Raw genomic sequence first — 24,598 nt, forward strand, 5'->3', positions numbered from 1 at the left:
AGAACAATGTGAAAGTTACTATTTAATTAAAGCTAATGGGCCTTTAGGTGCAAAAGAGAGCCTATGCCAAGCACAGCTGATAAAATTCATAAAAATTGGATGGGGAAAGCTATTCTTGTAATCTGCTTGTAATTGAAAAGTGCTTCAGATAAAACAGAGCATCAAAGGACTAGCTTGAACTGAAAGATGTTGGCTTGATGCTTACATCAGTCATCCCTTTGTTTAGCACTTTGCACTACGTATCTATTATGAAAATGAGAATGAGAAAAGCTTGTGACAAGTCTCTTAAGAAACTGAGAAGCAATCTCCCCACATGTGAGCTGCTATGAACAAATTTATTATAAGGGAACAGTACATCTTGCAGTGCTCTTTTGGGGCAGGATGATTTCCCTAGCTAATCTGGAATCAGGCAACAATAGAGATTGCTGACTTGCCAGTGCATTCTTAAAATTTTCCTTCTTTGCTCTGGTTCAACTTGTGGTCTCTCTACATAAAAAGGAGACTACCCCAAAAAGAAGAGACCTGGTGTGAAAAAGCATGTTCTTGAGTGGAACGTCTCTAAACTCTACTTTAGCCTTACTGCCCAGACCCCATGAATCTAAGATAATCTGGGTGAATGTGATTGAAGTTATATGAAACACATATAGCCTATTATTTTAAATTAGGTGTCCCTGAAGCAGGCTACAGGCTGTTTGCACACTGTGAGACCTTTGGACACAGCTTCTCCTTTTCATTGTGGGCTTTCTGTATCACAATGCAGATGATTTTCTTTACTTAGCTCCATCCTGCTGTCCTATCTACTCAGTAAACCTTCATGAAAAGGTCCAGGCACTCCTAACAGTTTGGAAACATTTGGGGACTGCATGGAGCAGTGTCCTCTGTACTTCTCACGGCTTCTTGAAAAAGCTTTTGGGGTTCTTTCCCCATACTTTGCCATATGTGTTGTTAGGCTATATACAGCTGAGGAATAAAGAAGTTCTTGATGTTCTTCACTGGAGACCTAAAAGTACCAGTTCCAATCAGGTATTTATTTGAACACAAGCTAGAGCTGATCCTGAAGCATTTTGATACGCGTACAGTACAACTCAGAGGAAACTGCAGAATGAAAGTAGTCAAAGTGCCTTTATTAGAGAAAAGTGAACTACAGGTACAGAAGACATGAAACATCTTTGAGAAAGTAGCTATACATCGAGCACTGTGCCTCTGCAGAGGCAGTGGATGTTTGAGGCTTCAGTGGAATTTTACTAGGGACTGTGGTGAACAAGGACATTTCAGTGCAAATGTGCTTCTGTAACGCTAGTAGCATCTTACCCATGAGAAGCAGTGTCTCTGGATGGCTTCTGCAAGCAAGGCTGTTTCATGGCCACAGGACAGAAGGAATGAAGTGAAAGATGAGAATATACATTGTGCGGTGTAATTTAGAAGTGACCTTTCTCCATTCCGTTTCTGTTTCCTGTGTGTATTTGGAAGTCTAAAGATGATCAGGGACTATTTTTTTTTAAATTCAAAACTTACTTAGTTGTCTAATACATTACCAGATTGTTTGTTATCAAGCTGGGGGATAAGACCAACATTTAATGACAAAATAAAAATAGTGAAAATTTTTGCTATATTAGTATTTTGCTAAGAAATAATAATTCTACCATTTCAGAAAAAAATCACTATTCTGCACTTTTTAGTGCTCCATACATGTCATTCGGAAATGGAGTCTGAGCTAAATGTAGTATTAAGTGCAGAGAAGGTGATACTGTGTTTGAAGTTTGGCTAGAAGGAAAATTGTTTCCAATGAACTAACGCTCTTTGCAGCACTTCCTGCAAAATATCACTGCTATTTGTCATTGTCCAAGACAAAAAATAAAAATGCTAAAACGCACTGTTTTCCAGAGTCTTAAAAAATTGTCCATGCAAAATTTACATTAAATCTAAAAATCCCTGGCCCTGACTCTAGATAGCACTTAGAGAAAAATAATTAAATGGGTTGCATTCTATTAATTTAGGCTTGTATGTTTTCAGTGACTTAGGCCACTGAACATTTAACATCTTCTGTTTAGACTGTAAATTTATGTCTGCGTTAAAGTCACTTTAGTGAAAGGCGTGGTTTCGTGCTGTAGTTTAACTGTTCTAAGAATACCTTGCTGCCCAAAGAGACAGTCATGCCTTTTTCCTGCTTGCTGATCTAACTGAGAGCTAATCCTGTGGGGAAAAATACCCACAAAAGAAGATTAAAGTGTTCAGCTGGATCAGAGAAAGAAGTAGCAGGAATGTGCATGGGGTTATCAGGGGAAGCAGGGGTGAGCGATACTGTGCCTTTCAGGGTCAATGTGACCTTATGCCAGATCAAGATAATTGATTAACTCTAGCAGAGCTTTTAGTTATGTTTGTAATCACTAGTCCAGCTGATTCTAAATTATGATCCATTTCTGTATACAGTGAGTGAATGCTTGATGGCTCATTGTGTGCTGCCCCTGTTTACAATGGATCTGGTCCTGAAAGAGTAGGGTATTCGATAGAGGAGAGAAAATTGTGAAGTATGAATATCAGATAGGAGACAAGCTGGAGAGATGGTTTGAGAGAGATGTCATGCCCTGCATAGGAACAGAGTGTGATTAATATGTGCATATCTATGCCTACAGTTAGAAGAGAAAGTTCAAATGCACTGCCATCATTTTAATATGCTATGAATTCACTAAGACAGTTTTGAATCAATAAGCCTGTGGCATCTGCAGGAGTCCATCCCTGGATAGTGTCAGTCTGATGTCTCAAACATCAAGCACCATCTCAAAATGGATTAATTTTTCTAGCCTAGACGTTGGCTGCACAGTGCTTTGGCTCCAGCCATCCTCCTATCTTTGGATCATTTTGGATCAGAGATACTTGTCTTCTTGATGCAGGAAGACTACTTTGATACCTGACACCATCACTACTGTCGTAGTGGAAGGGGAAGAGGTCAGTGGTCTGTACTTTTCGGTAGAAATATCACATCTGATTGCTGGAACAGCCCAGCGCTTACTGCTTCCCCGGCAGTCTGCATACTACTCCCTGTAAAGTTGAGACCTCCTAGGCTCCATTTAGATCAGCAATGTGCAGGGGCAACTCAGTGCACTTTCATGGCTCCTAGCAATCTTGTTCCTTCTGTGGCCATCTCTACCCTCACCTGAGGGCATAATGTCTGCTTTCTCTTTTTTTCTCTACCTTTTGCACAGTCTTGCTTCTGTCCTGCTGGCCATGACCCAGGCCATTCCAATTCCAGGTCACGCTGACGCTTTGCATGATCTGCTAGTGGAGGGGGGAGCACTCTCAGCAATATAGAAGGCCAAAGCCAGAAGGCCATTGATAACATTGGCAATGAGGAATTGTGATGCTTCATCTGGTGAAGACCAGATGATATTATGTTGTCTTGTTGAGACATGACCTCAGACTGGTCTTGTTTCTGGCAAACTACCTTTAGGTCAGTCAGGAAGACAACTCTGCAGTAGTAGATTGGATATGATGAAACATCTCTGCCAGTCTAAGAGCTGTAAAACTACAGGGAGACTCTGCTGCTAGCACTGAGAATGAGACATGCTGCAGCATATTTCTAGTGGCTGATAATTGTATTCAACATGTTTTGTATGTGATGAACAACACTGGAAAGGTGCACCATGTGTGGCACCTCAGTAGCAAAAAGTGAGATTAGGAGAGTGATAGGCCATTCAGATGGGTCATTCAGGCTGGGCTAATGGTTTACTTGAAGTGTTTTTTATTTGTTTTAATTTTTGTTTAGTTTAGTGCTTAGTTTTGTAGAATTACACCACGGGAGCCTGGAAGTGGCTTTTGTTTCCATGTTAATTTTGAGTTGGGTTTGCTACTACTGAAAGGAATGCACATGACGCTGCTTTGGTTGTGCTTGGTTAAAAGTAACATGTGCTGCAAAAATCAGCTAGTTTGACCATGTCTGTGTGTAAGGGAGCCGGTAGGTCACAGAACAGCCAAGACTGGGTACAGAGCCAAGTGTTGGCTAAATAGACCAACTGTTATGACTGAGCAGGAACGAAACACTGGGAAAAGCCATTAGCATCATGCTAGCAGAACACAGGTATCTGTAAAGCGTCCAAACCCAGCCTGCTCAACTTTCAATTTCTGGTGATAGAACTTGCAAAATGAGAGACATCTGTGATTTGGAGATTACCTCCCTGTGTGACATCAGAGAAGTACACAGGTGACTGCAATTTGTACATAGTGATGTATGTAAATAATGCAGTTTGGCTTGGAGTGAGATGAAAGGGCAAATCTTTCAATCTGATTTGATTCTTTGTGAGAATCTCCTATGCAGATTAGATTGATGTTAAATTGATAAATGCATGCACTGATTAAGCTGCATTTGTTCACAAATTCTGGATGCTGAGCTCAAAAATTCAAGCCTTGAGCAGTGGCTTAGAAGTCACACCTTGGCACTGTGCAGAATTTGAGAATGACTGTATGAGCTGGACTCAGTGCATTTGGCCTGTTGATCAGTCATCAGTTCCCTGCCAGGCACTGAGTGCAACATTAATACTGGCCTACTGTACTAATCCTTTGTGCTACTGACAGAATATTGCTAATACTGGATTTAAATCTGCAAATAGATAAAATGTATTTGCCCTTTGCTTCAACCATGTCAGCCATGTTTCCCATTGGTCTTCAAAGCATCTTTGTTGATAAGAATGGGCCCCACCTTGATTGATGCTGCACAAACAAGCCCACTCCACAATGACTTAACATCTAAGTGTACAAAGTACTGATTAGATATGATAGAACAGCACTGGAGAAATATATGTGAGAAGAATCCATCAAGATTAACTGAATTCAAAGACAGTACCTCTGCCTCTCAGAGTCCCAGAACCACAAATTACAAGAGCCTGGAAGAGTATTCTGGAGAATTACCACAACAGACTTCCCCTGTTCTTGCATTCTCCTGTGTATGTCTTCTTTGACCATTGGCAGAGCCAGGATGCTGGGCTAGGTGTTCCGCTGGGCTGAAGCAGAGAAATCAGTCTTATCTTTTAATGTATTTGCCATGAATTTGGTTACCCTTGTAATGGAGTCGTATTTCAGATTTCCAGGAGTCATATACCAAGTCTTGCTTCAACAGACAAGGTGCACGCTAGTCACCTCCCTGTGTTCATGCTCTGGCATGTATCCCCCTCCTACTTGTTTCTAAATTCTACACTTTAGTGCAAAGCAATAGATGAAAAGATACCTCAGCAACTGAGAAGGAGAAAATAGGGCTTGCTCACGTGCAGTGATCACGAGTGGTTAGAAAATGCAGTAATCACGCAGTGATTAGAAAAGAAAGCAATCAGAAAGCAGAAGAGATTTTCCTTAAGACACTCTGTCATTTGCTTCTTGTGTGGATTAGTTTTTCCTTACCTAGATATAACACACCATGAGTGAGTGTTAACATCTCTTTGAATGTAACCTCAAAAAGCTCAGCAAGGGGAAATTCTCATCTGTTTCTAATGTGGAAACAGTCATATATTGTCCATCAATTACGTCAGGGATTTAATCTATGTGTCTTCTTTCCAGGGTAACATACATGATGCTGATATTCTTGGAGGCAGGAATTTCTAGATGAGGTGTGCACCTCATCTGGAAATGAATAGGTTTTTTTAATTTCTTTTTCAGTTTTGGTCATCAAAATGGGTTAGGAGCTGCTGAACTGTACACAGATCATATAGCATTTAACAGTCAGGAGTGAGCTGTGGGTCTTTCCATGCAGCACCATAGCCCTGCAGCACTTAGGGCATTCCCCTTACTTGTGACAGAAGTAGCAATGCTCAAAGGAGGAAAAATTAATTATTTTTTCTATCTTTCTCACTTGACAGAGACCTGATTATTACAAGTGGGCACCAGCTCTCAGTAAACCCTCCCTTAAATGCCCAGCACGCGGCTCTGGGCTGCTGCCAATGGACTGAAGAGAGAGCACGCTGCTTTAGCTTCGGGTATGTTCCAGTGGAGAGTGCACTGTCTGTTGGAAAGTGGAGCACGATGATGTTATTTTCCAGTGAAAGGTATGTTTGGAAGGCCCTTATTTGCTGATAAGGGCATTTTTTCATCTTGCAAGAAAAGTTTGTAAGTGGCAATTCAGATGGGGGGATTCTTCTCTCAATTGGACTGTTGTTCTGAGGAACTTCATGGTTTCCTTTCTTACCATATAAGCAGATGCAACTTAAAAAAGTCTTTGTGGTGTATCTATCAAACTATATCTGGCTGCAACTTTGTGGTGAATATTCATATTTCTGTTTGTAGTATGAGGTAGGTAAATGGTAACGCTGTAAAGCCATCTGAAGCCTTTCAATATTCTGATAGCCTTCGTAACCTTCCTGAATATTTTCTATAGGATGGATTATAATTCAAGAACACAATCACATGCTACCCTTCCCTGTAAGTTCAGGATCAAGGTTAAAATCCTGCTTATGGGTCCATGCTTATAAATAAGCATATGAAACAGGCTGTGCTGGAGTGTGTATTGGTGATTGATTATTGTGACAGTGTTCAAGGCTTTAAATAAGAAAAGTCAGGTACCCTAGAGGTTCCTGCTGAATCATCATCTTTTATACAATAATTTGCATGCTAGAGACATGGTGGCTGGTAAACAGTCACAGCTGTTCTGGTGAGGACGGTGATTAGAGAGCTGCTTCATTCAGTTTGTGGGTTACCTTGCATCTGCAGGTAGGCAAAACAGTCAGACCTTGAAACAGAGTTCAACTAATTAAGCCCCTGACACCAGCTTAGATACTATTGAAGAAAAAAACCATGTTCAAACTAAAAAAGTGATACAGACTGAGTGTGCTCTATTCTACTAGCAGGAAGTGCACAGTGCAGGGACAACACATAGTGGTCACAGTTTGCAACACAGGAAAATTGGGAAACAACAAAGAAAATAATTCTTCAGAGTGAGAGTGGTTGACCACTAGAAGAGGTGCCCAAAGGGGTTGTGGAATCACTGTCTGTGAACATTTTTGACTGAAAGAAAAAAGAACAACATGGTCTAACCTTGGAAGTTAGTCCTGCTTTGATCAGATGTTTGGATAAGATGACCTTGAGGGCCCTTTCCAATTTTGGGGGGATTCTAAGAAATGGCATATTCAGGTTCTCATTCCCCAGCACGAAGGGCATGTGCCTGAAAGAGAATGGGTAGTTCAGGAGGTGTTAAATACATGTTTGATTATCCTTTTAAATGGTATACACCACTCATGCATTATATCCACAGTCAGAAGAACAGGTACAGGAACCTATGACTTCCTTTAGCTAATGTATGAATACCTCAGGAGGGGATGTGGTATCCCCTCCTGTCTTCTGGAATGTGTACGTGCCTTGGGCATCATCTTTCATGGAAACTGAGGGATAAATTTAACCAGGCAGTGAATGACACAGTTCCAGTCAGTTCTGTTGAGGCAAGTGTTCAGGAAAGATTCCTCTCTTAGAATAAGAAAGTACATACTGGAATGGAAGTATTTTTTGGGGGGAGAAACAGATTCCAGTCTGAGAGGAACTAGTAGAGTTTTGAAAAGGTGCTACCCTTGGACCTAGTAGGCAAATAATTCCATAGAGCACTTGGGGATCTTAAAGATATCTTTCAGATGGTTTTAATGAGTGAATACTGTGAGCACTGTAGTTACAAGTCAGAGTACAGCTAAGTGGTGGAAGAGGTTTGTTGATTAATGAAAGAACTGTAGCTCCTGTGGAGACACCCATTCTTACTTTTATGTTGTTCTGTTTGTTGCTCCCCACTCAAGATTTACAAACCCAGGAGAAGCAGTTGGCAGGTGGCACTGGGTGAACCTGTATATGCCGCCCACAACACACCTTCCATCCCAAGCTGTCAGTGGTGTTGTATGCATATTGCTACAGAGCAAAACCCAACCCTTGCTTTGAAGTGATGAGAGATTTCTAACAGCTGCTTGAAACCCCGCCATAGTGCAGTTTTAGTCGGCTTGTACTGGAATAGTGCAAAAAGGTGATGCTTGAGAAAACTGGATGTGAGGCTGACTTCTGACTGATGCTTCGTTTTGTGTACTGGCTTATTTCTGCCCTTCTCATCAGACTAGATATTACAGTCCAAGTCTCCCTATAAATGACTCCCATTGCCTTATAAAAAAATGGAAGGAGAAAGGGCAAAAGAGTATCCTGTAGGAGAATCTGTGCATTTGATTTGTCAGGAGCATTTCAGGAGCATCCCCATAGAAAAGGGAAGGTAGTTATTTCAAACATGCCTAGATTTTATCGGGGACAGGGTTTTTGCCTTTTAAATCGAAACTCACCATGAAAATAATTTTGTTAAAATGTGACCATAAAAATTTTGATTATAATTGCCATGGTAATATTCCTGTCAAAGCTCCTGTAAGACTTCTTATCCTTCTCAATCTCAGTTACTTCAGAGGTTTGTTCATAGTTCTTGTGATCAGTGAAAGGTTAATGCCTTCAGCCTGTAGTCACTGATTTATTGCATCTTACACTCTTGCAAATTATTTCCAATACTTCTTATCATCAACATTTTATCATCATCCTTCAGCTCTGTGGAAGAAAATATTGTGCAGCTCTAACATGGTGGCTTTTTAGAAGTGTTCCATTACAAGCCCTGTTGCCTGCTACTGTCTCACAAGTGGTTTTTTTACTAGTTTCTACTTTATGATGGGAAAATATGTAGAAATATTTCACTCCAGTCCAGTACATACGGTGGAATTTCAGTATGTGCAATACCCAAAATCAAAATCATAACCCAGCTAGGCAAAATCAAAAATCAACTAAAATAGATGTATAAATTGCACATTTCTAAAGGAAAGAAAGAAAAAAAGTACATTCAGGGACTATCAATTATTAAATTTCTCCCCTTCATAAAAGGAAGTATGTGAGTGTGTGTGTGTGTGTGTGGGTATGGGTGTGTATAAATGTGTGTTGGAAAGGAGGGGAGGAATGGAGAGTGGAAAGAAAAGGAAAACCAGAAGATTAAAAAAATCTATTTTGTAATTACTTGTATGTTTTTAGTAGAATGTAGGGTCCTCAGCAGAAATCTCCTTCTGCCAGAAGACATACATATGCAAGTGAAAGCACTGTGGCCCAGGTCCCGACCAGATGGTCGGTTTCACTGCGCAGTGCCAGAGGCGAGCGTATGGTAACCACTGCCTGCTCCGGGGTTAGCAGAATAAGCATGGTTACGAGATGCCAATTGCTCAGCCACAAGGTGAATCCATTTTTCTCTGTAAGACAATGAGTGACAGTATCACTGGCTACCACAGGACACAATACCTACTTAGAAACAAGTCACTGAAATCTGTATTGTGTATACTTTCATAACTAAGTGGTTTGCAATCAGTTATTATTAGTACAGCTATTGTAACTTGGGACGCTGACAACTAATGCTTTTATGAAGAGGTAATAACTGCTTTCCATCACTGAAGCTCTAGTGACAGGTTATAGAAATTTTCTCAAGATCTTTCACTTTGAGGTTGATGTAGAAACCAAGGAACAAATTCTACTTCATTTCTTGTTGATTCCACTCAGATTTTTCAGTCACTAATCAGACATGAAAATAACATGGTCCTTTGTTCTCTAACTGCTAGAGAGTCCCGAGGTAAGAAAGGTATTTTAAAAAAATCATTTTTTCTCTCACCGGGGAAAAGATTAGCACTTAGTTGCGTAACTCTGTTTTATCCTCTTAAAGAAAGGTGGTAAAACTTTCCTTGAAATAGCTGTTAAACTAAAAGTTGGGGCTCTCCCTGGGGATTAGGAGGCTGAGACTCATGCCTCGGCTGTGCTTGATTAGGTTCTCCCGCTTCCCAGACTAGTGTTCTGATCAGCAGGTTGTTGATTATTGGTACGTGGGTGGTTGTGGTGGGTTCAGAAGAAAGTCTTGATTTTTATTCCACATTTGACCAATAAGTTTTGAAATCTTGGTATTTTTTCATGAGATGAAAGCATTCTTTTGTCAACCATTACACTTCACATCATATAATGTGAAGTTAATCTTTTGGTAATTTAGCTTCCTTAGGATATATGGCTCATGCTGTGCCCTGTCTGTGTTTCCCTTGATTCATCTGGAATATTATGCCTAGAAGAGGGGGAAGGAAGACCAGAGATAAACGTTAACTTTTTTCTTTCTTTTTAGTTGTCTCTGGCTACTAAGTGCATTTTGCATAGCCTAAAAACCACTGCCCACTAGCAAAAGAACTGCTTGGAAAAAGCCAACCCCATTCATCTCCTTACACGGCCTCTTCATCTTCTGAGGCCTGAGAGAAAGCTTTGACCCTGGAAGGTGCTAGTGCCTAGTAGTTCCTATGCAGAGAGAGTTCAGTCATACTCAGGCCAGAGCTGTCTTCTCTCTCCGCTTCATCTTCTGCTTGTGTCATTTGCTTTCTGGGTATTTTCATATTTTTTGTCTGCCTGATTAGCCATATAACAGACACCACACACAGGATGATAATGGGCTGAGGCAGGTAATACCACTCTACCTTTCAATTGACAAATTTAAGAAAAATAGCTTGAATTTTTAAGAACATGGAGGAGTCATTTCCTCCCTGTCCTTTGCATGTGCAAGTTCTCCCTTCCTCTGGGTTGAGAGGAGAGTAGAATTTTTTAAGAGAGTAATTTATTATCCTTCTTCATTCCTTTCAGTTCTCCACATAAGGCTATTTGACTTTTCAGTGCTTCTGCTTTGCTTTTTTTCTCCCTGCAGAAGAGCATAATTTTGCATTATCAATGAACATCAGTCCAGACCTCAAAGGAATGCAGTTTCCTGGGCTCAGGAAGGAATCCAGAGGTTAGTCTCATAAATCCTATGTATGCTCTGCGGCTGTTTCAGCTCTTAGCCGAGTTTGGCAACAGGGTCATTTCATCTAGCACTCACGTAGTAAAACACATTTCTTTTATGACTTCCTATCCAGCTGTTCAAGCTAAATCATTGTACATACAGTCATGACTTGACTAATGCCTGTGCATGTCTCAGCTGCTTTCCTGTTATTCTGTCTGTAGAATGGTGCAAAATTCTCCTTATGAGATGGTGTTCCTGGAAGACAGAACCTTGTGCTACACATAAAAAATAGGGAGTAATTTTTCTGTGGGTCACCGCATGCACAGATCACAGAGTCAAGAGATTCTTGCTGGAAGGTGACTTAGTATAAGAAATGTAGTTCTTCTGGGAGCAGATGAGTGTCTGTGGCCTGTAAGGATGGTTCCTCCTTGTTGTGGTCCCTAGTTCTCCAGTGCAAGGTTCCATGTGGAGACAGTCAGGAATGCTTTTATCTCTGTAAGATTTTTCTTCATGTGTTTTAGGTTTTCATTAAAGAAGTGTAAAAACCGAAAGCATGTTTAAGCATGTTTTCAATCTTTTCATGCCTCTGAAAGTGATAGTATCAGGTCATGTGCCTCCAAACAGACTTTTCAGCAGAAAAAGAGAAAAAAGAAAATAAAAGCTCTGGTTTCTCAAAAGCCATTCATCATCTAAAAAATGTTTCACTGAAACAAGATATGCCTTGATGAGCTTCGATCTCATGACATTATTTGCTTGGCTGACAATTCTGCAGCACCCTCAGCTCTGACTTCCTGCAGGCATAGCAGAAACAGCAGGCACAGCATGTACCTACCTCCACTTTCAGGGGAGAGCCACAGATCGAACCACCATGCTCTTCTGCTGTTGCCCCCAGGGCAGCTAGAGGCCTGAGCTTCTGCTGTTTATCCCTCCTTTGTCCTTGGTGCTTTGTTTTATTCTCCTCCTATTTTAGCCTATTTCACTCTGTTAGGTTTTCTGAATTCTGCTTTTCTTTCTTTCCTTATGTCTCTCATAAGAAGAATGCCAGCTTTATTTTGAGCTCTCATCATTGGCAAAGTTTGTAAAATGAGTTCTGTATCTCTTATTATAATACAGATGATCAGATTATTGTGATGAAGTAGGTTGAAAGGAAAGGCATTATCAAGTCTCAGGCTTTAGTCCAATTAGGAGGCTCTCAAACTACAACATACTTCAGTTAACACTCGTATGGACTTATGTCTTTGTGAGTCCACTGGCTGTTTGGACTGCTGCTGCAACCTGAATCCATTCTGGGAACAGACTGTATCAGAGAAGGAAGAGCCTGGTGTATTACTATAACAGAGAGAAGATTATATATTAGAAAGATTTAAGGGTGATATTTGCTTCAGGGCAGAGGGGCTCACTCTGTGCTTATGGTACCTCTTAAGCCCTCCTTGTGAAATGAGGAAGAAATGGCAGGCCCAGCACAAACTCTTGTTGCAGAGGTGTATTTTATCTAAAAATAAAATATCTGTATGTCTGGAGCTGGGCTTTAAGAATATGGAGATGCAAATGCTGCCATGGCAAGGATTCCTTGAGGGAAATAGGACCTTTTCTTACCTTTATCATTAACACATGACTGTCTGTTTCCATATGTGGATTACGTTTGCCTGAGAGAGAGGATGTGTCCTTGCCAGCTATGGATGTCCAATGTATCCTTAGCTTACTACCATCCCACAAAAACTGCCAGCAATCTCTGAACATTAGTCTGGATTCATAGAGGTTTTCTGACAACAGAATACCTTCTGCTTTCATAAGTGAGCCTTCTACCCCTTTCAGAGGAAAGGAAGGGTCTCTTTAGCAGTATCTGTCTGCTCTAAAGACTTCTTGTTTCAGCTCACCAGGTGGAGTGGAGTCCTGAACACTGTCTCCAGGATTTTTGACCACGGGACTACTATGAGAACAGGTGTCACACACCCTGAAAGGCTTCCAATTGAAATCAATGGGATTTTACACATCCATAAATATTAGATTGGTGCCAGAGTGATCATCATCTTACAGAAATGAATGCCAGGTGAGTACAGAGATTAATTTTTCTTCTTTCCATATTCTAGAATCATGATTAGTAAATCATGTAGTAAATTAGTAGGATAGGTATGAAGTCAGTAATGGAGCAGTGGGGGCTTATTGTCATGGTTTAAACCCAGTCAGCAGCTAAGCACCACACAGCCGCTCACTCACTCTCCCCCCAGTGGAATGGGGGAGAGAATTGGGGAAAAAAAAAAGTAAAACCCGTGGGTTGAGATAAAGACAGTTTAATAGAACAGTAGAGGAAGAGAAAATACTAATACTAATACTAATAATGATAAAAGAGTGTACAAAACAAGTGATGCACAATGCGATTGCTCACCACCCACTGACCAATGCCCAGCCAGTCCCTGAGCAGTGATCGCTCCTCCCTGACCAACTCCCCCCAGTTTATATACTGAGCATGACGTCATAGGGTATGGAATAGCCCTTTGGCCAGTTTGGGTCAGCCGTCCTGGCTGTGCCCCCTCCCAGCTTCTTGTGCACCTGGCAGAGCATGGGAAGCTGAAAAGTCCTTGACCAGTGTAAGCACTACTTAGCAACAACCAAAACATCAGTGTGTTATCAACATTATTCTTGTACTGAATCCAAAACACAGCACTATACCAGCTACTAGGAAGAAAATTAACTCTATCCCAGCCAAAACCAGGACACTTATGGACCAGGGCTAGAGCATTTCTCTGTGCAGAGATTAGGTGTAATGATTGTTTGCCATTGAAACTCCATTCTGGTTGTAGTCTGAAGGCTGCTCTGGAGTTTCACTGGGACATTGCCTTCAGTTGACCTTTTGTGCAAGAACACACTTCATCCAAACCCAGCTAAATACTTTCTTGGCTGTGGAAGAAGGTGGCTGTAAAAGAGACAGTAATGACAGATATGGGGACAGTCAAAGATCAGTAGAAGCATATTTATACATATATATATATAGGAGTGTATCAGCTCCAGGTATGTGCTGCTGAAAGGAATATTTGTTCCCCAGATAGTCATCAAGATCTGCTTTTAGCTCTAGCAGATTTGAAATGATGTCTGGTTGATGCTGCATATTTCGTTGTATCAGTTGGTGCTTGCTGGAAAGGAAGGGAAAAGAATGAACTCCATTCTCTCACTTGGATACACCATATTAAAGATAAGCTTTGATGTGAAGTGATTTAATTCTTCTACTGCCTGCTTAAATAGTATATTGTGTTTTCACAAAGGAGGTGTAGCAGTTAGTCATGAGAACTAGAATTTGCTTCCAGCTCTGAAGAGGGGATTGGAAAGTGGCTCTCCAGAGTAAGAAGCATTTACAGTTGCAGAAACAATAGTATACACATCCTTTCTGAGCCTTTTCAGAAGGCTCAGCTACCCCAGTTGGATCTCACACAGGAGGTTTAGACTTTTGCAATTGGCCCTTACCCTTACATTCTCCTGGATCTCAGGCACATCTCTCCTGCACCGTGCTGTGCCACGTCAGATGGGTCACTGCTAACTTGCAGCGCAGTGTCAAGGACTCTCCTTCTGACGTGACTATACCAAATGTCTCCCCTGACAAATTCCTTTGCTGTCAGGAATGTTGGAAAGAAAGAAACTCGAGACACCTTCCTTGTCCTCTGAAGGAACAAATGCTGATGTTAAGGAAGGTCTATGCCTATCATCACAGACTCATTGAGAGACTGTAACCACATGACTTCATACTCTTCATTTTTTTTCTTGACTTAACTTTGCAAATGGATTATCTGTAAGTCTGCCCAGAGCTTTGCACTGCCACAGCAGTAATAGTTACTATTATGACTGTTGAAATATGCTGCTAAGTCTCACAGAGATGATTCAGCTGGCTGTGTATTTCCCTGAATATTGTAGTATTATAAGAAATTATAAAGTCCCCGTTGTCACAAGATTTGAGGTTGCATTTGTACAATCAATGCAATGCAATTAGCCTCCTCAAAAACAGGGAACAGGCAAACATAACCTTCAGTCGCTAGCTGGGAACCCTCATTCTGTCATGCCATATCCTGAAGAAAATACGGTATGTCCTGGAATCTCTAATCAGAGTCTAAATGCAGGATGCTTTGGTTTACTTTGGCATACAAGGATGAGAGAGAAAATATTTCAATGATTTGGGTGTATAATGGTGGTTGAGGCCTTGGTACTGAAGAAGAAGGACTGATGATTTGTCTCCAGTCAGATGTGTTGAGCGAACCTTTCAGCTATGCATGCCTTCTGTGGGCTCTCCCAAACATGTATCCGAGTTCAGAGCAGCTGTCTTGTTAGCTCAGAGCTCTCAAGCCTGCTTGTACCTGGTACGTCCCTCTTCCTTCCTTGCACATGCATTTCAGATTGTGAGCATTTCAAGGTTTGATTCTATGTCTTAACTTCTGAAGTGTCTTGGGAGTGAGCACTGATGGAATCACATATAGTTGAGGTATAAGGAAGGAACGGAGGTTTACTAGCCAGAGGGGTTCCCAGCTTGCTTTTCAATGTGATTGCAGCCATACTAAGCTTTTTCCAGGTATTCCAAAACGCTATGCAGTCACTGCAACTGAAGTCTGTATTGTTTCAAGGGAACAGCATAACCACTTTGACATACAGCTGTTTTATTTAATTTGACCAGATGGAACAACGCCATTTAGATTGAGAATACAGCCAATCATAACACAGTTTTTTTTCAAGCAAGAAAAATTCTACTGTAAATATACAAGCTTTACACTTGGGAAGATGGAGAGGAAAATTTTATCATCAATGTGCAAAACTGTATAATCATTTATAATCATTCTTCCCAGCTGTAAAGAGTATGTCTTTTTTCAGTGTAATACTGTCATATTCAAACGCTGGCTAAGTGTGTGTTTCGCTTTCCAATATGGACGATTCTCTTGGCAGGAGGGGGACATTCTGTAGCCTTTATTACAAACCCCTACTCCTTTAAACTATGGGTTTCACCCCCTCTGCAGGGCTGCCTCCAGTCCCTACCCAGGCCTGTCCGTGGACAGCACTTCCATTAGCAATGACAATGACATTGAAGGGTGCAGCCCGTGAGTCACAGGTAAGAAAGCTAAGGAGAGAAAACATGGGTCTGAATATAAAAGAGGGCTTAGTTGCTCAAAGCATGGTCATTGCGCCTTTATACCAGGGAACATGTACACTGTCCTCCCAGTCTAGGGGAAAAATTGCTGTCGCTGTAGCAAAGTAAAACTTACAGGTCACAAGATGGCAGCATAATCTCACTAGTCAGGGTGACAAAATTTGAGGGATCAGGTCATTAATCTTCCTTAACTCAACCTCCTGTTTTGAACAACCAGAAAGTCCTGTGTCTAACTAGCTGGTGCTTCCCGGGGTCTAAACTACTCTGTATATAGGTGAAACTATTATGTATGTAGGTGAAAATCCCGTTACATCACTTTTCAGACTAACCTATTTAATTTAAATTCAGATGCACTGAGATAGTGTTGAAATAAATTGCTCAGCTGGAGTTGAATACTGAACAAAAAATTACACCAGCATGTTATCTAACTAATCAATACAAAAAGCAACGTTTATGGAACATTAACTTTGCAAAGTCTATGCAACTGAGAGTCATGTTTGTTATATTTTCCTTTCCTTTCTGCTCTTGAGAGCAAGATAATCTGAACGCTGCCTCAAAATACACATTTCTTACTGAACATTAATTTTTTTATAGTAGTACTGAGTGAATATGTTCTTTGTGAAGAGCTTATTTAATGTATTATTCTCTTTCTGTTTGAGGGATATATAAGTAATCTGTATTCAGTTTTCATCTGCCTATTTGCCTGCCTCCCTCTCTGTCTCTGTCTTTCAAAGAAATCTGCCCATTCTTACCATTCTTCATGAGCTCTACCTTTCAAATGTGCAGTACTTGATTTGGAAAAAAACGAACTGTGCAAGGGAGGGATGATTCATCGCATCAACCACCATATTATATAAAACAGAGTGATAACAACTTCTACTGAGAACATTTCTAGCAGCAGTATTCTCACTTGTGAATTTAAATGCTTTCCTGAGGAATGTCTGTAAAAATAAATGGAGGTATCTGCATACACTTGGAAGGAAAACAAGCCATTAGAGCAAGGCAAGAATCTATCAATTTTCAAAATTCATTGCAATTTTTTTGTGGTGTTACTGCAGAATTAAAGCATAGATAGTTAGAAAGAATGTAGATAAAAAAGAATGTAGAATCATAGTTCTACCAATTGCTTCCATCTACCAAGTGAATGTGATGTTTTGGCACATGTGCAAACTGTGCTTATGGGTATTTGCTTGACGAACTTACAGGTACGTTTTCAGAGGATGCTATTGCAAACATTAGACTTTTGAACATATGCGGAAATCTCCAATGGTCATTGGCTTTGGTTTTGTATACTTGCTCAGATGACAATTGTTCTATTCAAGTTTACTGTCGCCAGTCATTATAGTGGACATCTGAGCATAACTAAGCTAAACTTAATAAAGCAAAAGAAAAAGGAGAAAATTCTACATTGCCCTTTCCATTAGCATGTAGTTTCCGGCCTAAGAAATTGGCCACATGGTGTCACTGTGTCTTAAGGTAGCAAAACCTGTAGCAATAAAGCCTTTAGCAATTCCAAGTTTTCAAAGTATCCCAGCCATGTGATATTATCTAAGGAGACACTTCAGCAAAATGGCAAGGTCACAGAAGCTTCACTATAGGAGTGTTTTAGGAAGATATTTTATACAAAGCATCTGTTTCCCAGCTCCTTGTATCTTCCTGGAATGCATCAGAAATGTTTTTAGCCCAGAAGCACTTGTTCTCCAGATGTCTGCATTTGGGAGCATGCATATACGGGAAGCTTTATCTTAAATTGATGCAAGTCAGAGATTTAAAAATTCAGTGGTGCTGGACTCATCCTACACTTCAGTCACAGTCCTTCTTATCATTTCCTTCTGTCTTTGTATATCTGAATGCACAACATCCTTTGGCTCTGCTGACCAGAGGAAACTTGGCCTTATGGAGCTCAGAGCAATCTAAACTGCAGCTCCTGGGATCCACAAAATGCCATTTAATCTAGTCCTGAAGAATGCTTTGCACAACACACCTGCTCAAGAGAGCTGTGCCAAAAGTTGATGTATTGGGTGTTTAAGGAGTTTCGTAATGTACAGCTATAGCAACACCGAGAGAAACAATTGTGTACATATACAGTATGAGCCTTAGCCAAGAAGATGATATCTGGCTCAGGACATATTGAAAGACTGCAAAACCTCATGCAGTAGTAAGTGTTGGTGTGCACTGTTTCTTCTGTAAAATGGTGAGTGAGGCTAGAGTATCAGGCCTTATGCTAACATCCTGATAGTCTGCGTAGGTTAGATTAAGATTTTATAGAAAGGCTAAATGACTGACTCTGGTAATGATTTACCACCCATGTGGAGTGCAAGGTGCTTTGTTTTTATTGCTAGGTAGTTGCAATGCTTTCCCTAAGTAGGTCAGCTGCTCTGCTTTGTATGAAGGTTACTCTCTGCATAGCTGCTGAGAATGATAGCACTGTTTTTAGGTGTGTATTTCTCAGTGATAGCTTCGCTACTGATTTTGTTTGGGCCAGGAGTTCACCTGTAATATACCTGTTTTGATGGCTATATCTTCAATTTAAGTGCATGGTCAAGTCACATTTAGAGTTATTTGGTCTACAAAGCATGGCTCTGTGAAAATTCTGGTGCTTTGGTGTGAACTTTGGTGCAATGGTATGAATTGAGGAAATGGCTGTGTTAGTCTGGCCTTGAATGTGACATGAGACTAAGTGCTAAAAAAAAGCCTGGACCAGATCTCACAGGCTAGAGTAGATCAGAGATGCCCTAGGGTATGTGACTCTCTTCAAGAGACAGCAACAGCATACAGGTTTGGGTTCAGAAGACCAGAACACATTTGTGAGTAGCAGATTAAGTTGTGTTTCCTCCTGTTACTTGCAGTGTAACAACAGATTAGAAGTATGTTCAATGATGTTTATTTAGGAACTCTTACTTGAATATGATTTTGGCCTATGATTCCTCCCCTTTCCCCCTCCCCATTGCTTCTGTAATTACCTTAACTAGAATAATTCTCCATTGGCCTCTGTGCTGGTGGTGGCCCTTAGGATGGGAGCTTCTGCAGAGGGTAAAACATGGTATGGCTCATCCCTGGGAGAAGAAGAACCTGAAGCAGAAAGTAGCATTGAACAGTAATGCGGAAAAGCAGATGGGGTCTACTGTAGGAGAAGGTGGTACAGGCAAACTTGGGAGTAAATCAGGCACATTGCCAAAACAATTTGTCCTTGTTCCGCAAATCTTGGAAATTGCTGACCTCATTATCTAGACACAAAATGTCTCTTGGTAGTGTGCAAGGGAATTCTATTATAACTATAATTATCCTAATGGCACTGCTACCATGATGATATATAAACTATAAACAGGAAAGGCTGAAACCCACTGACACAGATGAGATGCAAATGAAGGGCTGGTGCCTCTACTATAGGAATATGAATAAGAAATGGAAACTGACTGAGGAAATCCCTCAAGATTTGCCTCCAAGAACTGCCTTCAAAATGTTTGCTCAGGGAAGAAAGGTGTGAAGAAGGGGAAAGATATGTGTTTCCTCCCCTTGGGGTTTTATGAACCCCAGGCCCTGGAACCAAGGCTCCTTCTGAGACAGCTTTTATATGTTGCCCTGTGCAATGTATTTTCTGGGAAGCTCTGTTATTCCATATTTGTTGGAAGAGGTACATTATATATCAGTGCCAAGGGCATTTAGTTTCTAACACTATTAGACTACAGAGCAAGTCTCCTTGAAATAAGAGGAACAGCTTGTCTCTTGATGTGAACCTTTTTTGTAAAGCACATAGACCATCACTGCCTATGGATATTAGTCAACTACAGGCTGCTAATGTATGTTTGAGATGTACAGAAAAGCTTGATGCATGGAAGAAAGATTTTTAAAGCTAAGGCCAGCTATGGTTATTTAGTCTGACCTACACAATGCATGCATTTTTCTCAGTAATTCCTGTATCAAGTTCCTAGTGTCTGATTGAGCTACATGTAAAAGACAATAATCCAATCTTGATTTAAATTTAGCTGTCATGTGGGAGGGAAATGTGGTGTGGAGGCTGAGAAGTCAGGTGTCACAATGTGAAAGGAAGCTGTAGGAGGGAAAATACATAGTTTAGCACTAATACAGGTTTCAAGGATCAGAAATAGAATTTATTGTCATTTATAGTACTGTGGCACTGCGAAAAGTCAACAGAGAAGTGAGCCCCATTTTGCTAAAAGTGATAAAAGTTCCCAGATAAGCTGTAGACCTTGCTCAGAAAAAAACCTGCAATCCAAATAGATTACATGTACATCAATGCAAACACCAACACAAATGAGAAAATAGAAGTAAAAGGACAGGAGTTAAACAATAATTAATCCTATGAATAAAATGTGATATGTTTGGTTTTCATGGGGAGCACAGAGGGGAGACTGGGCTAATATTTTGTTCATATTCCTTTGTCTGTTCTTTGGTTGTGCTCCAATTCATCAAACACTTGTGTACCTGAGGTGGCACTTTTAACAGGGAATTATCCTATTAATATCAGTTAGACTGATATTAATATCAGTTAGACTGAGAGGAACATGTGCAAGTGTCTGAGAGCATCAAAGCTTTCAACTTTTTAAATGCATGAGATGATAACTACTAAATGGGTAGCAGAAAAGCTGGTATTGTCTAACCACAAAACCTACTAATGAATTACCAGTAGCTGCAGATCAAGAAGGTGTCTCTGAATCTTTTCAGCACATCTTTTTCCAACAGCAAACAGACAACTTTGAACTTTGAGAATTTTACTGTAGGTTGTTTTTTGACTGGCTGAATTTTGACTGGCTCTCCTCAGTAATCTGGAGTGGTGAGGGACAGGAGGTGTAGTGTAAGAGATGAGGATTTTACTCGTGCTTGGCACCACACAGGTAGCAGTAAAAACCCCGAGATGCTCTGTCGTCAGTATGTTTTGTGTGAGATACTGTCCTGACACAGACAGACCATGTAAAGGTGATGACTACATATGTTAGAAGGAAGGAAGTGAAGCTCAAATGAGCTTCCAGCACAACCAGAACTAGAATTAAGAAATCAAATAGGTGTTCCTGTCTCTAGAGACTGAAATGGATTGGTGTGGGTTCATCTGTACAGTTCTTTCAGAATGTTAGGTATAAAAGGAGTAGCTAATAGACAGCTATTAAAATCTGTTCCCATTTAGGAAAGCATCAAATAGCTTTACAGTATCTTTGTTTCTTGGTTTTGCAATGGATCCCCTAATATATTCTGTTGAAGTTATTAATATAGACTCCCTCGTACATGAGTATATTGAATGAAAATTAAGCTGCCCTGCTTACCACTACTTACAGACTGTCCCTGGTGCCAAGTGAAACCATTAATTAACTTTCTGACTCCCAGGTTATTCTCCACAGAGCTGAAGGATGTTTTGCTGGGGACAAGTGAACAGCATTTAGCTGCATCTGTAATAATGTAATACAACCATTCATTTAATTTGATTTAGAGCCACATAAGGCTAGACAATGTCCTATGTGGAACAAGAAGCGTCTTCAAGTATGAATTCAGAGGGTGGGACACATTTCTGACCCATGCTACGGCTGCTGGATGTTTTGGTGCTCTCTGGACCATGTGTAAAATGACGTCTCCCATAAAGCTGCATCATTTTACACATAAAATGTGTAAAATGATGCAGACACTTAGTGGGAAATACACTAAATTTCTCTGAACATCGACAGTGTCAGTATGCAATGTTTGGGTTCATAAATGGAAGGTGTCTAAAAGGGATGTTTTCAAATGATAATTATTTGGAAGAAGGACCAGTAATATTCTATAACAGAATCATGATAATTTTTCTTTGCATTTCTAGTTTGTGTTTCCTCTGAGTTGCTCCATTTTCCCAGATCTCAGGTGAACTGGCTGTTGCTACTTTCATTTCACGCTACAAATTAGTCACTAACTTGCATAAGATGTGCAGAGAATTTCTGACAGAGCCAAGGAGTATTCAAATGGAGTGGGGGGGTGCATTAACATTGTAATTCTCATTTCCTCTCTCCTCTTTTTCCTGTAAGCAAGAGCATGCAGTTGTTGCACAAGGCATTCCGTGCTCCACATATCTGTCCTTGTCGTCAGCTGTTTGTGTATCAAGTCTGAGGAGGAGGAAGAAATATGAGGTGTGTTAGCAACAGTCAGGTACTTCCCATTCACAGTTTTAGCATACATGAGTAAGTGATGTCTTATGAAGTGAGCTGATCATAAGTTTTCTGATGCAACACTTCTCCTTTTGAAAATGTTGATCGGATTCTGTATTGCTGGGTTGGCTGGTTCTCCAGCTTCATGGAAACCTGCTTGGAAAGTTGTCATGCTGTCGTAAACCTTGTGGACCCACCTGGCCTGTTCTGCTGGCTACCCACCATTCTGTGATGCCATGACACTGCTGGCTTCTCCCAGTTACCAGGGGCTACCCCCTAGGCTGGTCAGCAGTTCAATGAGCTACCCATTATATGTCCTTCAGCTGTTGGCCAATTCCTTTGCTTCCAGCTTCCAAGGTCTCTTAACTTCGAAGCTCTGAGCCTGCCCAGGTGACTGCCTAGCCACCCAGTAGCAAAACAGCTATGTAGGCAGGGTCCTGGCATGTGAACTGAGGCATCAGTCCAGAAATGTTTCAAGATCTTTCTTATATATGTGAGTGAAATATTTTTGGGAAGGGTGAGGGGAGGTGTACCAGCATGATTTCCTCTGTGGGATGAACATTCCAGTTCCCAGCACTGGTGCAGGCAAGTCACGGGACATTTTACCTTTTTGCGGTTCACAGCTTGCTTGCTAGTACTTGGCTGACAAATGCATTCAGTATGTGTGTGAGTACACAGTAGGGAAGACCAACAATTAGTGGATTTGAATCATACAAGGCGAGGGTCTCTGCCACTTTGTAACGTATCTATTGCATGGGGAGAGATTGCAGAGTACAAATTGCGCGTGTTGCAGAGAAGGCACCATTACTGGTTTATGCTCCACTGCATTGGCAGGCTTTGGGTGAGGCTTGATTCCTGGAGGTATTTATGGGAGAGGTCACCATCTGAAATCTAGTCTTCCATCAGATCTCTACCCCTGGAAGCTAGAGTCTCTCTGTGAGTGCATGTCCTCCAGCCCGGACTCTCCCTGGCTAGGACCAGGAGACCTAATTTTGGACCTTTCACACATAATCTGGATCCTCTGGGAAAGGAGGCAGTGTAGGTAGCTTATTTTAATGTTCTGCTCTGAACAGACTCAATGCCTCCCATGAACTACACTAAAATTTTCTGGCTTGTTGGCCATATCATGTCTCACCTGCCACATAACCAATGAATGTTGGAGGCTTAAGGTTAAAAACACCCTAGTTCATTGAGATGCTGAAGGTTATAAATTTCTATTGGCTGTGGTATGAGTTTCTATTCTGGGTTCTCAGGTTTCAAGAAGCATTGTACAAAAATCTTAGGAGCTTCAGAAGTCCCAAGGTATTATATGAACTAAGAGGTTAAAAAAGATTTGTGCCTGTGAAAAATCAGTTTTCTACTAGAATGAAAACATTTTAAATTGCAGTGTTATGTTTTATGTGCTGCTGAAACAGAAGAATTAAAACAGACCTAATATGCATGCATAGAGACATTCAGAGATAGTATCAGGCTCCATGGATGACTCTGCCTTGGCACAGGTTAGAGTAGCTTTTCTGAGATCAGCTGAGATACTCTGTGTTTCAAGTGCCAGACTCTCTGCTCACACTTGTCTGCCTTCTACACTGGGTTGAGGGGAGCAGGTGACAGAAAGCTGCTTTCATACTGCTGGAATAAAACTGAGAGTGCTCTCAGCAAGGTGAATTCCCAGTTGCACCATTAGGAAAACTTTCTGACTTATTTTTGTCACAAGAATGGTACAAATGGGCTAGAAGAACAGACACATACCTAAACAAGAAATTTTTCTCATCAGAAATATTGTCTATAGGGATAAGTATCAATGCAGAAGGAGCTTTTATATTAAAATCCCCATGACTCTGTAGAGCCCTTGAAGTCTTCATGAAGTAGCCTTCTGCTCTCAGAAGTTATAATCCACCAGAAGTGAGTCATAGAATTCTTAATTGCTGTAAATAAGCTTGCAAGGCTCATAACTCATAATAGCTCTAATGGCTAAGTCAAACTCTGGTTATTCTGTTTTAAATTGTTCCCATAGCTTGGTTGATGTCTAGAGATTTTGTATTAAAAACCAAGAAAAACGGCACAATGATGAATGTAAGTGAAGGAAGGGAAAAATTCAGTTTTCAATTTTGACAACCTTGCAGTAACTTTAGAATAATCATACAAAGAGATAGTGAAAAGCCCCACGACTTTCTGGTACTGGGGTCAATTAATTGTAATGATCCACTCGCAGGGATGTGCACTGAATTATCTAATGTCTTTTCCACCTCTGATACTCATTTCCCTATGAGTCTTGATGCTTTAGGCAGCTCTTATGGACAATGCTATTTGCCTGTGGTCAGATTCCTACTACTGAACTCAAGGTAAGTTTGTATGTTCTAGTAAGCTGAGGTAATGGCTACATGCCATTAAAGAAGGGCAGTCCTGGAAATTCCTCAGAAAAAGGAAAAGAGTAATTTTCTATTGCTTCAGCTCCTCAAATGAGCTTATACATTTGGCCAGAAGAGTGCCAGAGCCCATACTGGGGGGTAGGGCCAGAACTCTCTAAGCTTGGGTCTGGGGTGGGAGCAAGACCTCCTCTTTTAGTGACGACTAGCTCTTAGA

General features: G+C 40.8%; 1 protein-coding gene across 5 annotated transcripts in view; it reads left to right on the forward strand.

The window, feature by feature from the left end:
* Nucleotides 1-5,926: 5,926 nt before the first annotated feature.
* PLA2G4B (phospholipase A2 group IVB) overlaps nucleotides 5,927-24,598 on the forward strand; it is a 58,397-nt gene continuing 39,725 nt past the window's right edge. For 2 of the 5 annotated variants that reach the window (XM_075502780.1, XM_075502784.1), the window contains exons 1-3: nucleotides 5,927-6,029; nucleotides 12,641-12,818; nucleotides 15,760-15,851. In XM_075502780.1, coding sequence (XP_075358895.1) covers nucleotides 12,812-12,818; nucleotides 15,760-15,851 — 99 coding nt within the window. In that variant the 5' untranslated portion in view covers nucleotides 5,927-6,029; nucleotides 12,641-12,811. Of the gene's footprint in view, nucleotides 6,030-10,691; nucleotides 10,778-12,640; nucleotides 12,819-15,759; nucleotides 15,852-24,598 lie in introns of those variants that run through there. The other 3 variants (XM_075502783.1, XM_075502785.1, XM_075502781.1) reach the window with 2 other exon arrangements.

Source organism: Mycteria americana, chromosome 5, assembly GCF_035582795.1.
Source record: "Mycteria americana isolate JAX WOST 10 ecotype Jacksonville Zoo and Gardens chromosome 5, USCA_MyAme_1.0, whole genome shotgun sequence".
NCBI lineage: Eukaryota > Metazoa > Chordata > Aves > Ciconiiformes > Ciconiidae > Mycteria > Mycteria americana.